At 43.2% G+C, this 12,171-nt stretch overlaps 1 protein-coding gene across 3 annotated transcripts in view; it reads right to left on the bottom strand.

Annotated features, from left to right (window-relative positions):
* The window catches only part of inpp5l (inositol polyphosphate-5-phosphatase L), a 37,813-nt gene that overhangs the window by 3,321 nt on the left and 22,321 nt on the right, over positions 1–12,171 (bottom strand). For all 3 annotated transcript variants that reach the window (XM_080766417.1, XM_080766416.1, XM_080766418.1), the window contains exons 5-15: positions 8,554–8,617; positions 7,753–7,856; positions 7,345–7,397; positions 5,726–5,845; positions 4,952–5,036; positions 4,519–4,614; positions 3,610–3,684; positions 2,039–2,112; positions 1,500–1,611; positions 749–814; positions 413–472 (exon numbers count right to left, since the gene is read on the bottom strand). In XM_080766417.1, coding sequence (XP_080622543.1) covers positions 431–472; positions 749–814; positions 1,500–1,611; positions 2,039–2,112; positions 3,610–3,684; positions 4,519–4,614; positions 4,952–5,036; positions 5,726–5,845; positions 7,345–7,397; positions 7,753–7,856; positions 8,554–8,617 — 891 coding nt within the window. In that variant the 3' untranslated portion in view covers positions 413–430. The remainder of the gene's footprint in view (positions 1–412; positions 473–748; positions 815–1,499; positions 1,612–2,038; positions 2,113–3,609; positions 3,685–4,518; positions 4,615–4,951; positions 5,037–5,725; positions 5,846–7,344; positions 7,398–7,752; positions 7,857–8,553; positions 8,618–12,171) is intronic.

A 12,171-nucleotide genomic window follows, 5' to 3' on the forward strand; every position in this document is an offset into this window, starting at 1 on the left:
ATGAAGAGTGGGCCAACATTGCACTTGGTTGTAGCTATAGTGACAGTGCCGAGGATTCAATGGACATAGATCAGAGAAAAGTGCTGATCACTGATGGTCCGACTACATTATGCACAAAGGAATGGCTGTGTCCCCTCGCCACTTCATCTTAGTTCATATCGCCAGTCCACTGGGCCAGTCTGCCGCGATGGCTCTCTGGGGACCAGACCCCTGAGCTGAACAAGATTACTGTGATCACTCTTTTTACACACACTGATCTCCCACCCTCCCTCCCACCCTTTGGAATTTTCACACACATTCAAGCAAGTGCACAAGCTCAAACACACGCATGCACGCACACTTACACAGACTACACAGTGGAGTACACTTAAATGCAATACATGCTCGCAGGCTGGCACTCACAGACTCTTACCATTAAGAGGGATCCGAGTCAATGTTCATTTGTCTTCATTGAGAAGAACAAGAAAACAGGCTGTATTGGGCAGACAACATACGAAAGTTAGTATACTTTTACTGTGCGTATAGGATATTTGTTAGAACACACAGCATGTAACGCTATTAACCACTTTGACTTCATCACTATACATTTCATCATTATGACGAATAGTGAAAATAGCCAATCTACAAGCTCATAACATGCGTCGTGAGCTTGCAGATCTGCTACTTCTCTATTTTTGGACATTTTGGAAAACTGTTTGAAACAACAATGACATGCCCAAAATGTGTATGCCAAGTTAAAAGCGTTTACCTTGTGGTCTCCCATACAGACATTAGGACCCAGGGTATTGTATACCACACTGTCACTGTCATCTCTCTGCAATGTCAAGTTGTAGATCCATTAAAACAGTTTTCTGAAAAACCTACCGTTATGTTGCTATACCAGGACCACCAACATTTAAATGTTTTTGGTCACAGACCCACATTTCAAATATTTTGTTCCAGGGACCACCCAGAAGCAAAGATTGGTTTCTGACTATAGAGCGTCGCAGTACTTTCATGACGACGCCAGGCCCAGGAAATGAATCCCAATGCATTTTTCCCATAGACATTTCAAAAAGTATTTATTTAAAGGTAAAGTAAGTGATTTCACTCAAAAAACCTTAGGTTTCGTTTTTGGCTGTGGGACCTAAGCCTTCGTCCAATCAGGATAGAGCCAAAACGAAACCTAAGGTTTTTTGACCCCCAGGGGTTAACTGGGGACAGGGAGGAACTCCTTATATGGTCAGCACACTCTATAGTAGAGAGGATTATCACAACAAAACAAAAAAATAAGTGATATTTGAATTAAGTGAAATCACTTACTCTACCTTTAAAGACCTTTAAGCGTCGTACGAAGCCAACTCGAGTTGTGACAAATCATGACAACAAACACAATATTTTGGACCAAACAAATAATTACTAAGAAGAAATATCTGCAATTTTTTGAATATCCATGCTAAAATCTAAAATGACACGGATGCTTTCTCGGTTTTAACGGGCGATGTCTGGCAGATACTGACTCTGTGGATGAACTGTTGGGCAGAGTGTGACGAGAGGATACGGTCGCACCAGGATGGACAGCGCGTGTTCATGTACTGCGTTGGTTTAGTGTATTCCTCACTGTAGGGGTAACTGTGAGGAGGAGAGAGAGAAGAGATGGAGAGAGTGTCTTATCCACTTAAGGTCTACATACTTACTGTTACTATACTATTAGTCATATCATGACAAATAGTTAATATAGCCTATCTACAAGCCCTGTGAGCTAGTAGATCAGCTATTTTCAAATTACATTTTGAAAGCATTGAAAAAGAAAATAAGACTGCTTTATTTGATCATAATACAATTAATAATACTAGATGTAATGGAGTAAAAAGTATATAAATATATATCGTCAGTTAAAAGTAGAGGTAGAATGGCAGGCATAATAATCCTTATAAGGCAGGTAGGGCATCATTAGCAGCAGTGTGAATTGCAGAGAATGTGTATTATGGAGACAGAAGGCTGAGGGTTCAACATGCCAACAACACGTACTGTAGCTCAGATAAGACGACACACGTACCTGGGTGGAAACAGGATTTCCTCTTCCCTGATGACATCGTGAAAGGCTGTGGCCTCCTTGTCATATTTTAAAAGCTGAAGGATGAGAATAAATAGAGACTGCTAAGGACGATATCTGAATATAAGATTACGCACAACACTGACGTAGGGTCCTATAAATCATGCACTCACAATAATCGCACATGCACAACAAAGGCAAAGCATGTGCACGGCAGAGAAACTGTTGTTTTATCAGATCACTCTATCAATCACCATTAATAGGAGTATATTTCCACTGTGATTATTCGATTGTTGCTAGGCAGTGTATTGTATTGTGTCAAGGAATGCTGAGTTACTGATGTGGGATAAAGTTAGACATGTGATCAATGTGGGTCATCAGCAAAGCCATTGTTTTCCTATGGTACGGCACGGCCTGCCATGTGCTTTTCTCCTCTGTTTTGTCCAGTCGCTCCTCGAGGGCAGACGTGTTCCGGAGCAGTTCAGCAGTTTACTTGTATTGACGACATTGTCATCACTTAGTCATACTGATGGCCTAGCCTGATTGGCTGCCACACACACACTGCCTAAGCCAATGGGAGTGTAGTATGATTGCCTGGCTCATATGCCACGCGCACTGCGAAAGGGCTGATGTCCGCACCATAGCGAGTAAGCTTTACCACCGCAGCCTCGAAGCGACAACAGCTGCACAACACAACAGTCATTGAACCACGCACAGAACGTCGGAAACTAACGCAAAGAACGGCCGCGAGGCGTGAGGTTGTGACACACAAACATACACGACACGTTACTAAAATAATAATCAAACAAATATGGGGGGGTCTCCATTGTGTTCTCACCCCCATACTAATGCGGGGGAGAACACAACGGAGACAAGAACACAACGGAGACAGCTTTCACCTGACAAATATCACTATGTGATCATTTCTTGTTTTTATAATATGTATACTTTTGTGTGATTCTTCAAATTAGGGGAAGTTCTCGATCAGAGAAGGCTTCTAACTTCTGCACAATATGTTTATATACATTGTATGTATTCCTTTCTTGTGTTTTTTGAAGGGCCCAGCTTTCAGGGTTTGTGTAAACACAAACATTGGCTTGCGATTGGCTGTTCACCCCATAGCGATGATTTGATTGGCTGAGCAAAGTACACATTGAAGATATAAGTGAGGGCAGAAAAGTAAAGATGGAAAAGTGAGGACGCAAATTGTGATTGGCCAGAATGAGATGATGTACTGTATGATGATAGGAGCGCCCCTCACTTCACACGGGTGTGATTTTTTTTACTAGCAGTGTTACTAGACATACATTACCCACTTCAGTCTTATATACATTTCGGCCATTTAGAAATAGCGATGCAACGCATTGTGAAGTTGTCAAAGGATATGTACATTTTGTACATTTGAAAACTCGTCGGACAATGGCTGACAACAACGTCTCCACTCCAGTGGAGCATACTGGCTCCATTATATGGTCTTGATAAGTAACCTACTGGTTGATATGGGTTGATAACATTCAAATCCGCTATACAGATGTGATCAGTGGTGGGGCTAAAGTTCAAGTGGAACGTCTTACTGCTCTGCCATTGTCCTCCCTGAAGACAGCCTCGTGCAGGTAGGCAAACAGCTTGGCCTCAATGTGGAGAAGAACCTGAAGTAAAACATATGGAATATATTACATGTTACAGTACAGTAAGTGAGAAACCAGTACGTAAGTGGAAAAAACGGAACGGAACGGGGGGGGCGCCTGTTTTTCCAGTGCAAGACGCAGTGACCGGCCGGATCGGGGCCGGGTACCTTTGAGGCCGGGCCCCCCCAAGGGAAATGGCTGCCGGGGTGAAATGCGTCAGCGGGAGGTAGGGTGGTGATTGCCGGACATCGGTGGGCCGTCGGCCTCCTGTTCACCATCGTTTATTTATTTATTTTCCACTGGGGCCTTGATGGTGTTGCAGTGACGTAAATAGATTCTCAATGTAATGGGTTCCGGGACCCAGGGGTGGTCTTTTAGATGGGTCCCAGGGACATTTTATGACTCTTACTTCAACAACGTTAGAGTACAGTATTGCATCCCAGGACCCCCGGAGGGTGACATGATTGCGTCCTTTCTCAATTCAGTGAGTCTAAGGATGCAGGATGCAGGCTATTTGCATCACTGGTGTCGTAATGGCTGATTTTACATTTGGTTGCATGCTGAAAATAACTGTGAGTGAGATCTGTGATTTTCAGAGTGCAACCAAAAATAAAATTACTTGTCTTTTAGTTCTACTGGATCTCTTCTCCACTACTGTACCTCCCTAAGTCTATTATTTATTTGTTGACGAAATTGTCAATATATTTAGTCTTAGTTTTAGTCATCATAGGTTAGTTTTTATATATTTTCGTCAGTGAAAAAAGGTAGTCTTAGTTGACGAAATCAATACTGCACTGTATGGAATATAATAATATAATAATAAACAAATGTTTTGTTGGTTTCGTTTTGCGTCACCTTGTGGTCGTTGTCCTTCTCTTCACAGATGATCTTCTCCACTTCATTGCTGCTGTCCTTCTTCACAGTCTGGACATCTGCAGAGGTGGATAGGTGCTACGTACGCACGCACGCACACACACACACACACACACACACACACACACACACACACACACACACACACACACACACACACACACACACACACACACACACACACACACACACACACACACACACACACACACACACACACACACACACACACACACACACACACACACACACACACACACACACAGGTCACGGTCACATGTGCTACGTTTCCAGCCCATCTTAGTAGGAAGCAATACATGCTATAAACTACTGTGTGCATGCGTCCTACACTACAGTACCTGCACTAGACTGTGTATGTGTATGTGTGGGTGTGGGTGTGTGTGTGTGTGTGTACCTGCACTAGACTGAGCGTGTCCAGGCGGAAGTTGAAGTCTCCAAACAGGAAGAAAGGGAGGGGAGCGCAGCTGCTGTCTGATATCCTGACAGGAAGGAAACAGTGGTGGTGTTAGTAGAGTAGACACATACTGTACTGTAGTGTATACTGTATCATCACCATTAACCCATTAAATTAAGACCCGAGGCCCATTCTACAAATGTCCTATGCTGCCATAATTATCACTTGTTCTCGGTGGGGAACAAAAACAATGCAACGCCAACCGGAATACACCACCGGAAAACGATTGTTTTCTTTTTTCACCGGATCACATGGCCAAGTTTTAGAATGAATACCAGGCTTTCCTCCACTGTGGAAAGTAAACCAAAAGCTCACTATACAAGTATGATGTTTAACGGTCTTTGCGGTCCAGTGGGCAACAATGAAGCATGGAATCCTCTTTTGTTGCCGTCTCTGAAATAAATCTAATGGTTTTGCTCGTAGAGCACCATGCTTAGTTTGCAAGTGCCTCTCTAATTTACTTGGCAATGCTCTCGTTAGCAAGGTCATGGCCAGTCCATGTAAATCCATATGCAAGTTATTTAGAGTCATATAAAGTATTTTACTCCTTTTTGTTTTAGTCGTGCTGCTGTCACTACAAGGTTCTGACTGTCTTTTGGCAGCATTTGGAACACGTGCAGAACCGCTTCTGACAGCAGACGTATCCAATGCGAGTATCCTGGTTGGCACACCTGGCCTGAAAGAATGAAATCAAATAGGTCTTGAATATCAAACCTGTTGATGACGTATCTGAGTGCCTTCTTGCGGTTAGCAGAGTAGATAGAAGGGCTGCAGTTGCAGGCGATGAGGTTGGAGGCATCATGGAACAGATGGACATTGACCAGGTCTAGACCTCTGTGAACAGAATGCGCTTACACACACGCGCACGCACACGCGCACGCACACACACACACACACACACACACACACACACACACACACACACACACACACACACACACACACACACACACACACACACACACACACACACACACACACACACACACACACTAATGTGAGACATGGCAGATGGAGGAAGAAAACAGGAAGTGTTCTCACAATGACAAATCCTGAATTCTATCTGGTACATGGATGTGTGTGTTTGCACATGTGCACGTGCATGTATACTGTATAATATGTGTTTGTGTGTGCATACAGGTCTGTTACAGGGCTGTCACTTTATGAGCAGCTTACTTATCAGTTAGTGCACTTGTGGCCACAAACAAACACATTTGTCTTTCTGGGCCGAGAAACATTCAGTCTCCCTTTCTCTAGTTGTCACCCGGAAAACAATTAATGTGCATCCAACACACGGGCTATGTTGACTTACAGCACAACCTTACGGCTACAGTTTCTGGCCTCTTCATAGTCAAACATCCCCCCCCCCCCCCCACACACACACACACTCAATGGTTAAAAAAAGAAGAGCAAATAGTGACTATTGTACCCAGACAACAGAAGTGTTTGCTAAACCGGACTTATACTTGAGGCTGCTGCAGCAACAGTGAATAATAGTTACTAAACAGATTGAGGTTGAGAACTGGAAAGTCTCTTTGTCGTTTGTTCAGGCCAACAGAGACTTATTTGAAATGCATGTAAAAACAGCAATGCAAGTATTTGCTAACTAGATAAAGTGCCCCTCGGGGCACAGGTCTCCACCAGGGCAGGGCAGGTTGTGGCCTCCTGGTGGCGCTATAATAGGTCAATGTGAAAAGGGTGTAATTCCTTCTTACCTTGGATCGCAATTGGATGATTTAAAAAATGTGTTTTGCAAAAATCCACCTGTTGGTGGCACTATAACAGGCCAATGTGAAAAGGGTGGGATATATTCCTCAGTCTAGTAGGAAAGTCTGTGAAAGATTTCAGGTAAATTGCACACTGCATTCATGATTTGAGGCTTTTTGTTCAAAACGGGCCAATCCTGCAAACTTTGAAAGACAATATTTTAGGATTAGGATGGAATATGAAATATCGGACAGATCCGTCTTGAACGAGACAATAGAAATAGTGTGTAACAATTTGGACAGAATCTGCAGGAGTAAAAATATATATTTTTCCCCCAAAAGTTGGTCTCCTGCCACTATAACAGGCTGTTCTGGAAATTTTGGGGCAGAGGTTCATAGTTGGCATCCAGGGAGTGTGTGCAAAAGTTGGCATCGACCGGATTAACGGTGCCGGAGATTAGCTCACGTTGCCAGTAGGGCAAGGATGTATTACCTACTGTATTACCTCCATGCATTTATTTCTGTCCAGAATGTGAGGTAGAATAAACTGTACGGAAACGGAGTCCACCCGTTTTGTGAAGGCAATGTGAGACGTCACAGTAACATCTTACAGTGTACAATACTTACTGGTTGTGTATGATCCATCTGGTCCGCATGAAGCCCTTTCTGGACCACTTGAACTGTAAAACAGCACATCTTTATTCAGATTAAAAGGATTCACAAAAAGGAAGCACTCAATGGAGGGAATAGCTGGTAATTATTGATTGCTTCACATAATTTGTCTCATCTCCCCGTCAGAATAGGCAGACCCCCAGCAGACCCATTTATCAGCATCTGCCGTTTGGCCCACCCGCATCCATCCCCACACCCACGCGTGCAAACGCACCATGCATGTACCATGCAGACAAGTACACTACACGCACACAAGCAAGCATGCACACACACACACACACACACACACACACACACACACACACACACACACACACACACACACACACACACACACACACACACACACACACACATACTCACATCAGGCCAGAAATTCTTTGGGAATTTTTCTTTTTCCACCGTGGCTACCCCGTCCAGGGACCCCATATACTTGTTCTGTCCCGACACTGCTTTAAAATCCTTAACTGTGAGAGGCCGAGGAGAGCAAGAGAGAGAGAGACAGAGAGAGAGGAGGAGGAGAGGGGGGGAGGGGGGGTGAGTGGAGAAGGGTAAAAGAGTGAGAACACATGCAAACACCAATCAATAAAGTGGTGTTAACCTCATCAGAGCAGCATACATGATGAGAGGATCTATATGGGGGACCATTAGGCTGTGTTTGGCGAGCGAGTGCCAATCGGCCCCGGTCACACAGAAAGTGGCAGGCCCGGGATGTTTATGGTCCTTCCATAAGCCTTTTCTGACGAGCTTTTTCAAGCCTAACGTGACTGGACTATGCAACGGGAAAAATAACAGCCCCACTTTAAATTCAGATGCTGTGCAAATGTCTGGCCAAAGCGAGGGGTTGCCATCAAACGGCGATTTTCAACGGCATACAGTCGCACGTTAACCTGATAAATACAAAACACATAAATAAATCCTGACGGGAATCTCTTGGATGATTTGCAATGATATGCAACATTGCTCTTTCCTGCTAATGTATGAAGCCACGGATGAAGGTGATGCTGTGGGGAATAGTAGTGTTTGTGCTCTGAAAAACATTTGTATATTCAGCGGCAGGAACAAAATCGATGACGAATAATTGTTTTGTTGATCTATTTAGTTCGTTATTTTTGTTATTTGGAGGTCGGTGTGAATTTCAGTCAGGTGGGAGGGAGATGTTACCATTAAAGTCATACTGGTAGATGTCCTTCAGTCCCTTGTGAATGAAGTACATGCTGCCCAACGCCTGATGACAGAAAGAAGAACGCATTGTCAGACAGCTGTGACAATGTACGATAACAGTGCAAAACATATTCATAATTATGCAAGAAAGTGCTAAAAATATATGTTATTTAGACATTCTTATATAGTAAAAACGTTAAACCTACTTAAACAATTATAATAACCCAAAGCTGTCATGTACAGTTAAGTTGAAATTCGGCAAAAGGGACATTGTAAATGAATCAACATTCTAATGAACCAGAGTTATCTGAAAGGCTAGAGTTTTTATTATTATTTTTTGTCAGACTGGCAGTTCCCAGTGGTTCTCTAACATGTCATGTCAAGGACCCCCAAATGGATGTGTATTACGCTGCAGACACCCATTTGAAAAGGTGTTGTGCCAGGGACCCCCATAGACTTTTGTTGTTAGATTAGATTTAGTACATAATTCTACAGCTGTCTACACACAGTGAAATCTAGCTGGTTAAATAATAATTAAATGTAACTGTTCTTCATCTTGCTACCCTCCGGGCCCCTAGCACCCACTCAAGGATCCCTGGGGGTTATCGGACCCAACTTAGGTGACCTAGCAGCATACCTACACAAATAAATAATAAAACATAATACAATCTGTATTTAGCGAGAAAAGGATTCCATTTGTCAATCATCTAGAAAGAAAAGATGCTTTAAACCAATGCAAAAAGAAAATTCAAACAGCCACTGGAAGAAGAAAAGGTTAAATGGCTATTATTGTATCCCACAATTCTTGTAACCCATTTTTTAACCTGGTGCCAATAGCTAAACTGTAATCCTGAGCGCTACTCTCCCTCTGCCAACCTGAGGAGGGCCCTGAACTGAGCTCATGCTTCCTTCAATGCATGAGGAGTGAGCCGGTTTTTCTTATCACCTGACAGGGGAGAGTTTCCCTGGTAGGACGTAGTGTGTGGAAGGAGGTCAATGAACACGTTATTCCAACCAGTTTTTACAACTACTGAAACATTTGTTTTCTAATTTATGGAATTTATTTTATTTTTTATTTGATTTCTTCAATAATAATAACAATAATAATAATAATAATAATAGGAACGTCTTTAGAAATTGTTTTGAAATAATAATAATCAAAAACAAAATGTAGGAAACAAAAAATAGGGGGGCCCATAAAAATGTGTCTGCAACCCAGGTCCTGAGCTACAGTGAAAACACACACACACACACACACACACACACACACACACACACACACACACACACACACACACGCCTCCCCCACACACACTCTATCTCACACACACACTTTAACACCCAATCATCCTTGACGTGGGCTGACAATTTTTAATGTACTAACTGCCTGCTCCACTGATCTGATTAATCACACCCTGAGAGATCAATAAAGACAGAAAATTAAAACAATTTAAAAGGTATTAAGCAGTAAGGTCTGCTGTCTGCCATCGTGGCTGCTGCTGTGACTGAGGACTCTGTGTGTGTGTGTGTGTGTGTGTGTGTGTGTGTGTGTGTGTGTGTGTGTGGGGGGTTGGTTGGTTGGGTGGGGGGCACTCAGAGGGTCTGGGGCGTGACGATCCACCGTGCACCCACATACCGGTATACCCCCACCCCCACCCACCACCCCACCTCTGGCATGAGAGATCTCTCCCTGAAGAGAGCATTTATCTTAAGTGCCAAAGCCATCCTCATTTAATGGGATTGAACTGTCCCCACTGTCCAGCGCCGGTGGCCAGCAATTAGAGACGAGCCTGTCCAAAAGTAGGTTAGAGCAGGGATTCTCAACCCTTTTCAAGGACCACCTATCGTTTGATATGCAACCAAACCCCTCACTATGAGCCCTATTTGATTAAAACAAATGTTTATCTCTGGGACTAGTGGTGGAAAAAAGTACTTGCCTGTTTTACTTAAGTAAAAGTATCAATACTGCAACATAGAAAGGGCTGAAGTGGTTACTGTATGTTTTGTAATAATAATGGAACTCCTGCCCAAAAGCATTTTCTCAACTGGTGGTCTGTGGTGGACCACTGGTGGTCTGTGAAGGCATTGCAGGTGGTCCCTGACCATGTATTTTGTAATGTAGGAAAGTGAAGATTTGTATTTTATTTTATTGACCACTAGTTGAGAAACAAATGCAGTAAATGACCTGGTGACCTCTGATGACACGTCAATGTTGTCAGTTACTGAGAAGCCGGACGTCGAGAACTTCCACAGCAAAGGGAGCTATAATAATCTCATGGGAAACTTGGATTTGGGGACCCCTGGATTGCCTGGTTGAGTCACCATTATCAGGAAATGTGCCCATATAATCAATGGCATGTGTCTGTGTTACGGATGTCGGGGCGCGGGTCTGCTATATGTCTGTTTGTCTGTGCGCGCGCCCTGTGTTGTCGTCCCTGCAGATCCGTCCATGCGCAGCCATTGGTGGGGAGCGTTCCCTACGCTCCACCATTGGCCGCCTACTCCCAATCCTGCGCGTCCAACCAGCGCTTCCACCCTGTCCCACCTGATGAGATAAAGTCTAACTGAAGACTGCGATCCAGGCCGCTGTCAGACTGTCTTGTGTGTCTCTAGAGTAGGGAAGTGACAGCGCGCCCTCCATGCAGGGAAGAGTGTCTAATCTGTACAAGTGTATATATATATTGAAACCTCCTAAGAGAGGGTTCACGAACTGTTCCTTAAAGTGCTTTCATACAAACTGTGAATCACGAGCAGGTAGTATTTTCCCTATTAGTATTTCACTGTATCACCTTATAGCTAGTTAAGCAGGCACCTTTCACATGTACTTTTGTTTGATGGTAGGCATAAGAATAGAGTAGTCAGTTAGCGTTTTCTTTTGTCACTAGTGAGATAGTCAGTATTGGGAGGGGGTTTAGTCTAGGGTGCAGTGTTAGGGTATTTTGTTACTTTCTTTCCTTTATGGTCCTGCTCAGCCTGCTCACCTTGTTCACCTGTGTTGCACTATTTTGTTCCTCTCTGTATGCCACCTAAAACTGAAGGAATAAAACAACTTTTGGCATATACCATCTTGCCTTTTTCCTCATAACCATCCTAGACTCAGTGAGTCGTAACAGTCTGGCTGTCTGCTCATACTGTACATACGTTGCATTGAATCAGTTAACATGATTTTAATATGGAAGGTTAAGAGAACAGAATAAGGGAAACCATGGAATAGCAGTGGTTCTCAAATTGAGAACCAGAGCTAAAATAAGAATGAGAATCTCAATCTTATTTTAGCTCTGGACCACTGGCATATCTCAGTTAAATAACTGACTGTTAAGGGCTTGATTCAATTGACCTCAAATGAACAAATCAAATTAAATTAAGCCCTTTAACAGACATTAATTCATTTTCAAGCGTTTCCGCCCATCCCCCCCATTATTTCTGTACATACTGTACATTGTGTATCTACCCTATGTAAAACTTTGCGCCCTTACGTCACTTAAAGATGTATTATTTTGGAGATGTTTGTATTGTATTTTCTATGTACTTTGAGGTGTACCATGGATGTACAATTGTCTGTTTTGTAATGTCATGTACGATGTAGCATTGATGTGTAATTGTATTTGTACCTCTTGG

Source organism: Protomyctophum bolini (genome assembly GCF_963924005.1).
Source record: "Protomyctophum bolini genome assembly, chromosome: 6".
Lineage (NCBI taxonomy): Eukaryota > Metazoa > Chordata > Actinopteri > Myctophiformes > Myctophidae > Protomyctophum > Protomyctophum bolini.